This window comes from Giraffa tippelskirchi, chromosome 8, assembly GCF_054371585.1.
Source record: "Giraffa tippelskirchi isolate mGirTip1 chromosome 8, T2T-mGirTip1v1.2.pri, whole genome shotgun sequence".
Lineage (NCBI taxonomy): Eukaryota > Metazoa > Chordata > Mammalia > Artiodactyla > Giraffidae > Giraffa > Giraffa tippelskirchi.
Window position 1 is genome coordinate 158,645,001 of NC_137282.1, and position 15,175 is coordinate 158,660,175.

Genomic DNA, 15,175 nt, shown 5'->3' on the forward strand with positions numbered 1-15,175 from the left:
GAGGTATACTCCCATACCTTTCTGTGAGTCCCTGAGCTGCTATTCTCAGCCTTGTGGTCCAAGATGACTCGATACCAGCTCCATGCTCCAAGCACGGGGAGGGGAGGAGGCCACATATAAGTCATTGCCTGTAACATATCTGCTTCTGTCCCTTCTGATGATGGGTCACCTGGCCATGCCCAGCTGCATGAGAGGCTGGGAAAGTTCTTATCCCAAAGTCACATTTCAAGCTGAAATTGGGGAGGGGGTGGTTCTAGGAGAGAGAGCTTCTCTGGTGGCTCAGGGATAAACAAATTGCCCCCAGTGCAGGAGCCACAGGAGACATGGGTTCGATCCCTGGGCTGGGAAGATTCCCTGGAGGAGGGCATGGCAACCCACTCCAGTATTCTTACCTGGAGAATCCCATGGACAGAGGAGCCTGGTGGGCTACAGTCCATGGGTGGCAAAGAATCAGACACGACCGAAGAAACTTAGCACGCACACGCAGGAGGAGCGAATGTGTGCTGGAGCCCACTAGCAGAATCGTGTTACACCAGGTGTGTTTTATGAGTGTCCTCTTTTGGTAGATGAGAAAATCAAAGTCGTAACTAGACTGAAGTAAGACAGAGAATACATGGTAGAATGAGGGATCTAAACCAAGCCCTCTTTGACTGTGTCTCACATGTCTCGCTGACTCTTATAGAGCCTCTCTCTTCTTTAGTGGAGATGTAATGGTTTAGAGGGAGGGCCTATCAGGGTACATCTAGACACGTTGCTAACATATTCAGAAGAGAGACTCTAGAGTTGGGTCTGACAGTCAAGATCAGCAGCCTCCTCGTCTGGCAGAGAAAATGCGGGCAAGGGTGGTCAACAGTCAGGAATACGAAGGGAAGCTTCATCTGGCATCTTATTCATCTACAGACTCTGAAGGTAAACTTCTGGTGTCTTCAGACCAGAGGCATTTTTTATTTAATATTAAAAAAATATTTGTTTCCTTATTTGGCTGCACTGGGTCTCAGATCCAGCATGCAGTATCTTTTGATGTGGCGGGCACACGGACTTTCTAGTTGTGGCGTGAGGGCTTAGTTGCCCTGTGGCATGTGGGATCTTAGTTCCCCAACCAGGGATCAAGACTGCATCTTTTGCATTGGAAAGTAGATTTTTTCCCTCTGAACCACCAGTTCAGTTCAGTTCAGTTCATTTCAGTCACTCAGTTGTGTCCAACTCTTTGCAACCCCATGGACCGCAGCATGCTAGGCCTCCCTGTCCATCACCAACTCCTGGAGTTTACCCAAACTCATGTCCATGTAATGTCATCCAACAATCTCATCCGTTGTTGTCCTCTTCTCCTCCTGCCTTCAATCTTTCCCAGCATCAGGGTTTTTTCAAATGAGTCAGCTCTTTGCATCAGGTGGCCAAAGCACTGGAGTTTCAGCTTCAACCATCAGTCCTTCCAGTGGACACTCAGGACTGATCTCCTTTAGGATGGACTGGTTGGATCTCCTTGCAGTCTAAGGGACTCTCAAGAGTCTTCTCCAACACCACAGTTCAAAAGCATCAATTCTTTGGCGCTCAGCTTTCTTTATAGTCCAATTCTCATGTCCATACATGACTACTGGAAAAACCATAGCCTCGACTAGGAGGAATTTTGTTGGCAAAATAATGTCTCTGCTTTTTTAATATGCTGTCTAGGTTGGTCATAACTTTCTTTCCAAGGAGTAAGTGTCTTTTAATTTCATGGCTGCAGTCACCATCTGCAGTGATTCTGGAGCCCAAAAATAAAGTCAGCCGCTGTTTCCACTGCTTCCCCATCTATTTGCCGTGAAGTGATGGGACTGAATGCCATAATCTTAGTTTTCTGAGTGTTGAGCTTTAAGCCAAATTTTTCACTCTCCTCTTTCACTCTCATCAAGAGACTCTAGTTCTTCTTCACTTTCTGCCATAATGGTAGTGTCATCTGCATATTTGAGGTTACTGATATTTCTCTCGGCAATCTTGATTCCAGCTTGTGCTTCATCCAGCCCCACCAGGGAAGTCCCCTAGAGGCATTTTTTAGATCTTTAGTTCCCTTGATGGGAAATAAGTCTTATGGAGCTAAAAGGGATTCCAAAATGGCTTAGTGGTAAAGAATCTGCCTGCGAAAGCAGTATATGCAGATTCAATCCTTGGGTCAGGAAGATCTCCTGGAGTAGGAACTGGCAACCCACTCCAGTATGCTTGCTTGGAAAATCCCATGGACAGAGGAGCCTGGTGGGCTACAATTCACGGGACTGCAATGAGATGGACACGACTGAACACCCGCCACCACACACACACATATGGAGCTAGGATGTTGCATAACTGGGTCTCAAGAAGAAAAATGTGTCTCCAGCACCCAGATGGAGGCTTTCTTTACAAATTTCTATTCAGCAGAGGTGTTCAGATTTCATCAAGAGGAATTCTTATCCTCTGTGGGCTCAGGAGCCTGTGTAAAACCTCAAATTTTAAGTTTGTAAATGGATATTTTGAGGTGGAGTACCATGTGATGTCTTGGCTGTTGGGAACTCAATAAAATGAGTCATGGAGAATAATTACAGTCATGGAAGATCAGCGGTTGGTGAGAGAGGGTAAGATGAGGTCTGTGGCAAGAGTGACATTGGGGTGAGTGTTAGGGTGAAAGTAATTACAGGCAAGTGATCTGCAGTAGAAATATATTGTGACCATGGACACCATTTTACATTTTCTAACAGCATTCACTAATATAATTTAAAAAAACAAGTGAATGGACTTTAACAATACATTTTATTTCAACCAGTACCTACAAATATTATTTCAACTTGTACTCCATGTAAAACTTAAAGCTATATTTTACCTTTTTTGAGTGTGAAGTCTTTGAAATCTGCATGTATTTATACTGATAACAAGTCTTAATGTGACCCAGCCTTATCTCAGGTGTGTGATAAGCATATGCAGCTGGTGGCTGTGATATTGAGCAAAGCAATGAAACCCAGTTAGACCCCAGTTGACCTCCAGCCATCAAGTTTGCATGGGAGAATTTGAGGAAATCTTAGAGAATCTGAACTCCTCAGCCTCCAAAACGCTACATAACCAATATTGACCAACAATATAATAGTTCCAACACTGTCTCAGTTGTACTTGTCATTTCTAATATCATTTCTCTGATGTAAATAAAAGTTTGAATATAAAGAGTATTCCTGGAGATAGATTGAATGCGTTCTCCTATGAACCAGAAATTAGTAAATGGAGAGGGAGAATATTTTATAACTTAAAATGAGATGAGAGTAGAGGAGCTTAAGAAAGAAAAGCCAGGAATGATTTATTATCCTGACAAAACCAGCCAGACATGGACATAGGTCAGGGTTACACTACCTCCATTCTGGAGCATAATCAACATTAAAAAATCGATTTGCTGCATCTCTACCCAAATCCACCCAGCTCACCTGCCTTTGAAAGAGCCTTCGAAAAAATTCAATTAAAAATGAGATGTGCAGCTTTATGGTCTGTGAACAAGGAAGAATATTTGAAATACTTGAATTTAGAAACTGCTAGGTATTATAGCACAGAATGTTTCTTGTTAATACAATATAAAAGAACATTTATATCATTTGTCGATGTGATGACTTAAGTAAAATAGTAGCTCTGTGTTTTTCCCACAGGATTATTAAAATGAGCACAAATTCTCATCCTATAATATAAGATATTGATACATTTCCATGTTTTACTTTTTTTAAAAAATAAAAGCAATAGTAAATAATGGCAGAATACCAATACTACTTTACTTTTCCAAATTATCTCATAGATATGTAGAATAGTTAGATAGATAATGATTTAAATGATGAAGGAAATGTCTAACAGAGAGATTTTTCTAATAAACTTCGGATTAAAAAGAATTCAGGGACTTCTTTGGCAGTCCCGTGGTTAAGACTCTGTACTCCCAATGCTGGGGGCACATGGGTTCGATCCCTAGTTGGGAAACAAAGATCTCACATGCCATACAGTGTGGCGAAAAAAAGACTTCAAACTGTGGTAGACTGAGTTGTTTGTGTGTGTGTGCTTAGTCATGTCTGAGTCTTTGTGACCCCATGGACTGTAGCCCACCAGACTCCTCTGTCCATGGGATTTTTCAGGCAAGAATACTGAAGTGGGTTGCCATGTCCTCCTCCAGGGGATCTTCCTGACCCAGGAATCCATGTCTCTTGTGTCTCCTGCATTGGCAGGCAGATTCTTTATCAACTGCGCCACCTGGGAGTATAGGAGAAAGGTGATTTAAGTAAAGATGCACTGATCTTTAAGAACAAGCAAAATAGAAACTATTGAGTGGTCTGATTCGACGATCACTTGGAGGGTACCCTCCAATTTCCCCTGAACACGCCGATGCTGAAGCATCTTTAGCAGCTTATTCATCTAAAGGGTCTCGAGGGAGAAGGGCAGTGAGCTGCGGAGATGACACTGTGTTGGCACCAGCCATTTTTACAAGCTGTGAAGGAGAAAAGGCACACCAAAATCCTCAGTCCTGCCTGCAGCTGCCTCTGCTCCCCATTTCTAAAGGAAGTCTTCCAGGCTCTGTTCATGACCTTTTCCCCATTCTTACTGCTTTTAATTTGTAGGTGGACACTTGGAAAATACATTCAACCACTTCCTTCATGAATTTCTGGAGGAATAACACACATCTGATCGTTTTTGACTGTATGTCCTCTGCTCTGTCTCGCCTGGAGACTATACTTTGTGTGTATAAACCACTTCTCTGATTTCAGCTCACCCACTTTGCTTACTGCCAGCCATGGTCTGGCCCAATGATGGTTGACCTGATGAGGAAGCGAAATCCAGAATGCCAGCACTTAAGAAGGGAGAGCAACAGAGAACCCACTACTGTGTAGAATTTCAGAAGACAGAGGAGTTGGCTTAGGTTCTAAACATACCAAGGGCTTGAGTGTTGCGTAGGTCGAAAGGCATATATAATAATCTAAATCTGTAACATGGTGTCACTAAGAAGTAGTGAATAACTGAATTCTAAAGGACAGTGAAATGAAATATGCGGTAAATGTGAGAAGGAGCCAGGGAAAGACTTTTTTAAGTAAGAAGAAATAAGAAATAATTGTAGAGTGAGTGAGTGAACGTTGCTCAGTCATGTCCAACTCTTTGCGACCCCATGAACTATACAGTCCATGGAATTCTCTAGGCCAGAATACTGGAGTGGGTAGCCTTTCCCTTCTCCAGGGGATCTTCCCAATCCAGGGGTTGAACCCAGGTTTCCTGCATTGCAAGCAGATTTTTTTTTTACCAGCTGAGCCACAAGGGAAGCCCAGAAATGCATAGTAAAACAGTTCAAATGATGGTGAGTGATTTAACTGCACTTGGGAAGTTTTTTCCTTTCAATCTCTAATTTTCACTGAGTTACTTCAAGTGTCCTTTCATCCTTGCGTCACTCACCCGAGGTCTTTGGGGAGCACATTTGATGGATCAAGCTCAGGTCACTTGCCTGGCCCCTGGGTTGGTCACAGGTCGGGGAAGTAGGTTCTGTCAGCCCTTCCTGTCTTCTGTCGTTGGAGACAGAAATCTGGAGTTACTGAACCATCAAGACTATACTCACTGGGAACTAGGAAATTGTGATGTGATTAGAGAGAGGAAATGGATACAGGACAGCAAAGCAAATCAACCAGACTCCCATCAGATAAATGTCCCTACGGTTCCTCAGTCTTGGATTACTTCCTGATCAGATCTATTGGTCATAACATTAGTACAGTTAAAGCATGGGAGTGGCATATGTGTGATTAGTGGGATATAAATTTACATAATATTTTTCTTGCACATGTGTGTGTGTGTGTGTATATATATATATATATATATGTGTGCTCAGTCGCTTCAGTTGGGTACAACTTCTTGCAGCTCTATGGACTGTAGCCCACCAGGCTCCTCTGTCCATGGGATTCTCCAGGCAAGAATACTAGAGTGGATTATCATGCCCTCCTTCAGGGTATCTTCCCCACCCAGTGATCGAACCCATGTCTCCTCCATTGGCAAGCAGATTCTTTACCACCGAACTATGGGAGGAGCATACCAAAATACTTTACGTATTTCTCCATTTCCTCTTCCTCACTTATTGAAAAATGTATTGATCAAGTATCTATTTGCCAAGTGCTAAGCTGAATAACAGAGATGCAAAGGTGAACTCAACAGACATGAATGTTCTCTATGTCATGAAACGTGTTAAGCAAAGTCACATTGAGGGCAACTCATGAGATTTTAGCTGAGTCATCTGGATTAACCTGGCACTCTCAAACAAGCGATAGTTTCTCATATAAGATTTTTACATCGATTTCAAGGTGGTTTAAATCTAATAATCCAGTATGTTGATGGCTTTCATATTGAAGTATACCACAGTGTGATGAAAAATATTATTACTGAATGAACCCTTCAGTACAGTATATGAATCATCATAGATGCAGGGGGAAGAGATTATTATTAAATGAATGAAGGCACAGTCAGAAATACTCAGTTCAGTTCAGTTCAGTCACTCAGTCCTGTCTGACTCTTTGCGACCCCATGGACTGCAGCACACCAGGCTTCCCTGTCCATCACCAACTCCCGGAGCTTACTCAAACTCATGTCCATTGAGTCGGTGATGCCATCCAACCATCTTATCCTCTGTTTTCCCCTTCTTCTCCTCTCTTCAATCTTTCCCAGCAGAAACATTAATGTCTAATATCAGGTCCTTCCTAATTTGAAAGGTAATATTCTAAACTGTGTACATTAATTTATGGACATGTAAGATAAGGGCATTCTTGATGGCTCAATTGTAAAGAATTTGTGGCCAAGCAGGAGACATGGGTGTGATCCCTGGGTTGGGAAAATCCCTTGGAAAAGGAAATGGCAACCCACTCTAGTATTCTTGCCTGGAAAATTCCATGGACAGAGAAGCCTGGTGGGCTATAGTCCTTGGGGTCGCAAGAGCTAGACACAACTTACTGACTAAACAACAGCAACAGGCCTCAACTAGAAAAAAAAAATTAGTTACTTTGATATTAGTTTTGTAGGAGTTTTAAATATGCATAAGAAACAATATATTTATACTTAACCTTTGAATTGTCTTTATTGCTTAAGTAATGGAAAGATCTTCCTGTTTAGAAGTTAGGTGCCTGGGGACCCGCTTTAACTCTGAGGATTCCTGCTCCTCCAGACCACGAGGTGCGTGAATGCCTTGGGGTCCTGTCGGTTGAGCCCTGCAGCGATGATGCACTCTGCAGCACTCCAGTGGTTTGAAAGTTAAAATGCCTGGTAATTTACCACTAGGGAGGGCCTTAGGGGAAGAAGAATATGGCTCAATTAATTAGTACTTGTTAGCAAACTTCAACTATTACCCTATTTAGATTTTCAAATCACTGATATCTCAAATACCCACAAGATGTGGAAAGGAAGTAAGAATAAGCAGTAGAAAAAGATAATTTGTCCAACAGGGCAGCAGCTTTTGAATACTGTGTGAGCAGCAGATCCATGTTCACAGGTTAGCCTTTCTATAAAGGAGAAGAAGGAAATGGTATCAATTTGCTGTTTTTCACTCCATGGTTAAAAACTCATGCCTTTCAGTTTGAGTTTCTGGTTAAGATGAATACTCGTGATGACCACCTAGGGATTCCTATGAAAATCTAAGACAAACTAATTTTGAGAATTATCTGGAGCTTTATTATGGGTGTTGGTTTCCTACTCACTCATTATATCTCCTAAGTGTCTATTATTGGTATTTATAAAAATTAATGATTCACAATGTTTTTTCAAGGTATTGTTCAAATACTTTGAAAATTATTCTTTGTTCTGAAAGCTTTTCAGTCATATCTCTCATGCGTTCATGGTATGGAAACATTGTCTTTAAATACTATTTACAAAAAGTACATTAATAATTTTAGTTCACATCCCCTCTTATTTTTGTTCTAATTACTTTGACTAAGATTTCTAAGAGACTATTAAATAATAATGCGGGAAACATGGGTTCAATCCCTGGGTTGGGAAGACCCCCTGGAGTAGCACATGGCAACCCACTCTAGTATTCTTGTCTGGAGAATCCCCATGGACTGAGGAGCCTGGCAGGCTACAGTCTATGGAGTTGCAAAGAGTCAGACACAACTGAGCAACTAAGCACAAATATTGATACTGGACATTTAAGTCATAGTTTGAGTTTTATCAATTTTTTTTTTTTTTGGTTGGGGTTTTGTTGTAGTTTTGTTTTGATACTTAGTATGATGAAGAATTTGATTTAAGATGACAATTTTTATCCTCTTAAAAGCTAGCCTTGTCTCTCTGGTGTCTCAGAGGGTAGAGTCCACCTGCAATTCAGGAGACACAAAAGACACAGGTTTGGTCCCTGGGTCAGGAAGACCCCTTGGAGAAGGGAATGGCAACCCACTCCAGTATTGCTGCCTAGAGAATCCCATGGACAGAGGAGCCTGGTGGGCTATGATCCATAGGGTCACATAGAGTCAGACACGACTGAGTGATGAATACTTCCACTTTTTTCATAATGAAGACTTTGATTTACGATAATTTTTATCACCTTAAAAAATAGCTTTGTATCTTTAGTTGCCGTTAATTTTAAAAATGTTTGTAAATCAACCTTAAAAAAATAGTATTTGACTGAATTTAGTAAGATAGGTGGTAAAGAATCCACCTAGATTGCAGGAGACCCCAGTTCGATTCCTGGGTCAGGAATATCCACTGGAGAAGAGATAGGCTACCCACTCCAGTATTCTTGGGCTTCCCTGGTGGCTCAGATGGTAAAGAATTGGCCTGCAATGTAGGAAATCTGGGTTCGATACCTGGGTTGGGAAGATCCCCTGGAGAAGGGAACAGCTACCCACTCTAGTGTTCTGGTCTGGAGAATTCCATGGACAGAGGAGCTTGGCAGGCTATAGTCCATCTGGTTGCAAAGAGTTGGACATGACTGAGCAACTTTCACTTTCAGTAAGATAGGGTATGTTTGAGTTTGATAAAATTCCCACTAATCTGCCTTACAGCCTCCCGATTTCTATATTTCTGTTTCATACATATATATAAACTCCTTGATCATTTAAATCTGAAGACTTGGTATTAGATTTTCAAAGTGGGGAAAATATAAAGTTTCCTTAAAGTTATTTATAAAATTCACGGGAATCAAATTCAATTATAGAGCTCTAGGCTTCATGCTTTTAAAAGGCATAACGCTGAAGAGAATATCCTAGTTTGGAAAATTTTGGTGCACGGCTGTAATCACAGAATGTAATGTGTTTAGTTACTTAGTTTGCATACAGGCCTTGTGTTTATTTAACTTACAGTATATTATAGAAAACATGAAGGTTGGTAATAAAAAGCTGAGCTGAAGCAGGTGGATTCACAGGAAAAGGACAAGGATGGAGTCAATAAACTTTTTGGGAAATGGATAGACAGTCACATCTTCTCCCTCTGGAGGTAATGGGGCTGATTCGAAAGGAAATGGTTGCCTCGTTGAGTCAAGGCACTTCCACTTCCTTGATTCACAGAAATCTCCCTCTGGTGGGCAATTCCATTTTCACTCTTATGAGCCCCCAAGGAGCTGCAGGGGTGCACACTGGAGAATTCCTTGACCAAAGTTCACATTCGGTATAATTGAAGTTAAAGCCCTGATTACATTCTGTGCTGCTCTGAGTTAAAGGATAGGAAAACCTGATGTGTGTGGAAGGGAAAAACATGTATGTGCGTCTTCCTCCCTCAATTTGGCAAAAATAGCCCTAACTGAGGCTGATTATAAACATCGAACGGCTAATTTAGGAAGCTGGAAACAAAGAAAGAGTACCGAGAGAGTAAACAAAGCTAAGTTACTAACTTACTAGTTTTATGTATCACACCCAATTGCTTCAGTGTAGAACCATAGGTATGTGTATGTATGCAACTGTCAGGTTATTCATATGAATGTCACCAACAGTTAAATATCAGCCATGTTAAAGCCTACTGTTATATGTATATTGCTAAATGCCCTACTTTGAATTTCTCAGTGGGTCTGTTAATTTTCCTGTGAGATGATTTTAGACATATCCAAAAGCGTATTCTGAATCATTAGGGTGCTGTTAGGAATTTATCCTATTTAGCAACCTACCTTCTGGTAATATCTAAAACCATCTCACTTTATTAAGTCTTGACACTATCCAATGAAACACAAGCAAAGGAACTAGTGATAAGTCTGTCATTTCCAAATTTCTAGTAGGTTCCATGTGCTGTACCATCTTAAACTCTGCCTTCTCTATTTAGGTTTATTGGCTTATCAAGGCAAGATATAGAAAGGAAGAATTATTTTAATATTTAATAATTGTTGTTGCTTAGTCTCTAAGTTGTGTCTGACTCTTTGTGACCCCATGGAGTGTAGCCCTTCAGGCTCCTCTGTGCCAGGCAAGAATACTGGAGTGGCTTGCTGTTTCCTTCTCCAGGGGATCTCCCTGACCCAGGGATAAAACCTGCTTCCCCCATGTCTCTTGTATTGACAGAAACATTCTTTACTGCTGAGCCATGAGGGAAGCCACCCATATTTAATAATAGTAGGTTCTGATTTGATTCATAAGCTGATTTATGTTATAGCAAAAAATTGGCCAAGGAGCATTAAACTATACATAATAAATTATAAATATTACAGTATCACTTCATTATCTCATACTTGAGAACGTAGTGATTTAATCCTGGACGTCCGTCTTCATTTGAGGCAAAGATATATGCAAGAGAGGCAGCCCCCAACCCTTCCTGGGTACCAAATCGTTATCTGGTTCTATTTCCCTTCCCTGGTACGTATTATCACCTAATAAATTATAAAATATACATATCCATTTGCTTTTATTCTTCCACTCACAGACTGTAAGCTCTGTGAGGGGAGAGGTTTTTGAATGTTTGTTTTACTGACTTCCCTGGTGGCTCAGACAGTAAAGCGTCTGCTTGCAATGCAGGAGACCTGGGTTGAAACCCACTCTAGTATTCTTGCCTGGAAAATCCCATGGACAGGGGAGCCTAGGGGGCTACAGTCCATGGGGTCACAAAGAGTCAGACGTGACTGAGGGACTAACACACCCACACACATACACAAATGTACTTTAAATAATTGAATGGATGTGAACATTCTATCAGCATGAAGTGACACTGTACAGCTTAATAATAATTTGAACAAAAGCGTCAGTTAAAAACCCAGTTCTGGGACTACTGAGAAAGTTTGGATTCCATTACTTACTTTTCTGTATCGGAACTTTGGGAGGCAGAGTATAACTGGGGAGCGTCCAGTAACAACACATGTTCCCGTGTCTTTATGCTTTTGTGTCTTTTTTCCTCTGTTATGCTTCTCCTTCCAAAACAAATTCCTTTCCCCTGTATTTTTGATATGGCTAATTCTTAATCACAATTTTTTTTTTTTTTTTAAACAGAAGCTGTTTTTATTTAGGCTGGGATACTGCAAAGAGGTGGGCAGTCATCCTTTGCCTGGGTGGTGGTGGAGATGATGATATTATTTTTGTTTTTAAATTTTTGTTTACTTTTCATTTCATATTGGAGTACTGCCAATGAACAATGGTTTGCTAGTTTCAGGTGGATGGAAAGGGACTCAGGCATACATATATGCGTGTCCGTTCTCCCTTAAACTCCCCTTCCATACGGGCTGAGCAGAGTTCCAGGTGCTATACAGTAGGTCTCTGTTGGTTTTCCATTACTTCTAGTAGTAGTTTCTCCAGGAAATCTTTGAACTCTCCAATATGGGTTGGATGCTCCTGCCATACACTCCGACAGAACCCTGTCCTTTATACAATATTAAACCACATTGGATTGAATGCAGACTTCCTTCATACTCAGCTGGGCAAGATCCCCATTTCTCAACAGACAACAGGGGTGTAAATGGTTTCAGAACCTGCGTGTATGCGTGCTAGGTCACTTTAGTTGTGTCCGACCCTATGGACCATAGCTTGCCATGCTTCTTTGTCCATGGGATTCTCCAGGCAAGAATACTGGAGTGGGTTGCCATACCCTCCTCCAGCGGACCTTCCCAACCGGGATCAAATCAGCATCTCTTATGTCTCTTGAATTGGCAGATGGGTTCTTTACCACTGGGGCCACCTGGGAACCCCGTTTGACAAGCTAGAGAATCAGTTTCTCCAGATTTTTGACTTAAAAATTATTAACTTTATTTTTTCTCCAGGGACTTGATCCACTTGCCACTATTTATTAATAAATCATTTCAGTAGACAGAGAACTGGAGTTTTACATTGAACTGGGGGGTGGATTTCCAGGCTGTGGGTGTCCATAGTTGACTGTTGCTGCCATGGCAAATAGCATAAGGAGTAGAGCTCCATTTCACTCTAATCGAGGTGAATTATTTTGCCAGTATATGAAGGAGTATGCTTAGAGTATCACAGTGCTTTGTGTAAAGGGGGAAAATACAACAATTACAGTGAACTGGGTAGAATAGCTGTGTTATTGCAGTACATAAGACTTTGATTACACACTGCCAAGATTCATATCAGCCTAGTGGTTGTTGACAGATAAAGTAACAAAAATGAAACCCATTTGTTTTTTTTTTCTTTATTGAGACCTCAAGGTAAAGCAGATTTTCAGTTCTTGTATTTACTACGCTGATAGAACAGAGACTGACAGCAAAAACATGCCAGTCCAGAGATATAAATTAAGCGTATGTAGGTTCATATCAAAATTCCATTTAGTCTTGGAAAAGGACCTGCTGTTGGGATTATTTTTGATCCTAAAAGAAATATATTGTGGGGTTTCACAGTATACTTGGTCTGTATTAACCCTTTCTTGTGAGCAATGCTTTCAAAAAATTTTTTTTTGTTTTTGCTTTCAGTTGACAAATCTTTATTTTGCAGTGTTTGAGGCAAGTTATCATCAGAGTAGGTTACATTTTGCTGAATGTAAATTACTAGCAACAGGATGATACACATTTCAGTCTGCAGAAAGTATGATGGAAAATTGATAGCAGACCTTTTACTGTATTACAAAGTCATATTTCATGCTGCAGTTTGGTTATCTACATAAGGACAAAAGTAAGTGGGAAATGTGAAGTGAGAATTTTTGGTTTGTGTTGTTGAGACTGTAGATGTGTCTTGAATACAATTTCCAGCTACAGCATTTGCACCTTCCTTCCTGTTACTTAAGTCGTCACTTAAGTTCCTCCTGCTTCTTCTTCGATTTGGTCCTCCCTCTCTCCCTCTCTTCCTTCCTGTCTTCCTCTCTCTCTCCCTTTTTTCCTTCCTGCCTTCATCCCTCCATTCTCCTTCTCTCTTTCTCCTTTCTTTTTACGCAACTAGCAGTGCAAAAATTTTGCTGTAGTTTCTCATAATTAAGATAGTTTTAAGTTTCCTATGAGATTCTGGATCCAACGACATGATATACATTGTGAATTATATACAAGTGGGCAAACAGAGGCATCGGAAAACTCTAAACACCATTATAATCCAGTGGTTTGATTTCTTGAGTATATCCTAAAAATAATTTTGGTTACGTTTTCAAATTATTCTTCTAAAGTCTGCATTTGAAAATTTTCTCATTAATTTTTTAGCAACAGACAGATAGCATGAACTTGTTTCTTGAATTACCTTTCCTGACCTTTTGCCAGATGATAATTACAAATAAAGGAAAGCCTGGAAGACTTGCAAAAAAAAAATTAAGCTTATCAAGTAGCTAAAATGGCCCTTCTGTGCTGGTGTTGATTTCAAAATTAACATTTTGGTTCATGTGCTCCTAATAATCACTGACCCTTACTTCATGTACTTTCCACAGGAAATGAATACAGCAGAAATTACTTTGACCCACTGATGGATGAGGAAAGAAACCCAAGGCAGTGTGGGATGGAGGTCAGCCAAGAGGGTGAGCTAGAATTAAGTATGTAATTGTTGTGTCAGAATATCCTTCCCCATTCATGAAAATGAGGTGACAAAGATCACACATGCAGTTCCATTTAGGTTCTTGCAGCTTACAATTGAAATGGGATGTTTTAACCACTAACGACGTGACGGACAGCGAAGGTAATTTCTGATCAAGGACAGCGAGCTGGTTACCTAGAGGAAGTGGGAACTGGCTTTCATGTGATGCTGCTGTATGCAGTCTGCTGCCTTTCCAGGGCCCGTGTCATGTAGATGAGGAGTGTTATCACTTTACAAAGGCTGGCTCAGCCCTTCACGTTTAAATGGGATGTTTTAACCACTAACGACGTGATGGACAGCGAAGGTAATTTCTGATCAAGGACAGCGAGCTGGTTACCTAGAGGAAGTGGGAACTGGCTTTCATGTGATGCTGCTGTACGCAGTCTGCTGCCTTTCCAGGGCCCGTGTCATGTAGATGAGGAGTGTTATCACTTTACAAAGGCCGGCTCAGCCCTTCACGTTTAAAAAGAGCATTCCTCAATAAACTTCATCTAGCATGTGAGATTTCCATACCCAGGGACTAGTGGATTTCTTTCACTGAAGCCATGGGCCCACCGTTTAAGTTTTGAACCACAAAGGTGTAGGGGTAAGCTGATTTCTTCTTGCACTTTGGTTCTAGCTGTGGTTGTAAACTAACAATTTAGAATTGTTCATTATGTGCCCACCGCTATGCGTATTTGGTAGTTTACAAAGCGTTCTAGCCATGATGATAAGTAATTTGTTTGTAGTTATATTTGCGTATCTATGAATTAGCTGAAGAGAAATTTATCATAAATATGTTCTTTTAGCATCCATACAGGTTGATAAGGGGCTTCTCAGGTGGTGCAGTGGTAGATTCTGCCTGCCAATGCAGGAGACACAGGAGATGCGGATTCGATCCCTGGATCTGGAAGATTCCAGGAGGAGGAAAATGGCAACCCACTCCAGTATTCTTGCCTAGAAAATCCCACAGACAGAGGAGCCTGGTGGGCTACTAGTCCATGGGGTCCCGAAGAGTTGGACACGACTGAGCACACACGACTATGCCACAGGCTGATGACAGAATTCTCTGTGATCAATTAGTGAACTTGTTCCATGAGGCTATTGAGATAATGACAGTGACAAATATTACTCAGAGTTATTTGCAACCCAAAAGATCATATTTCACCATGGGGCTCCAGACATAGTATCTGCCTTCTAGGGGAAGGGGAACATGTTTGAGCTATGTATGTATGTTCTAATTCAGTGACTAAGGTGGTCATCCAACTGGGCATAATGTTTATGTTCAGTTCTATCTAGCAGTAGGACATCCA

At 41.0% G+C, this 15,175-nt stretch overlaps 1 protein-coding gene across 1 annotated transcript in view; it reads left to right on the forward strand.

Moving 5' to 3' along the window:
• Positions 1-15,175, forward strand: part of LOC145519051 (uncharacterized) — a 238,044-nt gene that overhangs the window by 26,977 nt on the left and 195,892 nt on the right. The window contains 1 exon segment of the mRNA XM_081524284.1: positions 13,741-13,827. Within this exon segment, the coding sequence (XP_081380410.1) occupies positions 13,741-13,827 (87 nt within the window).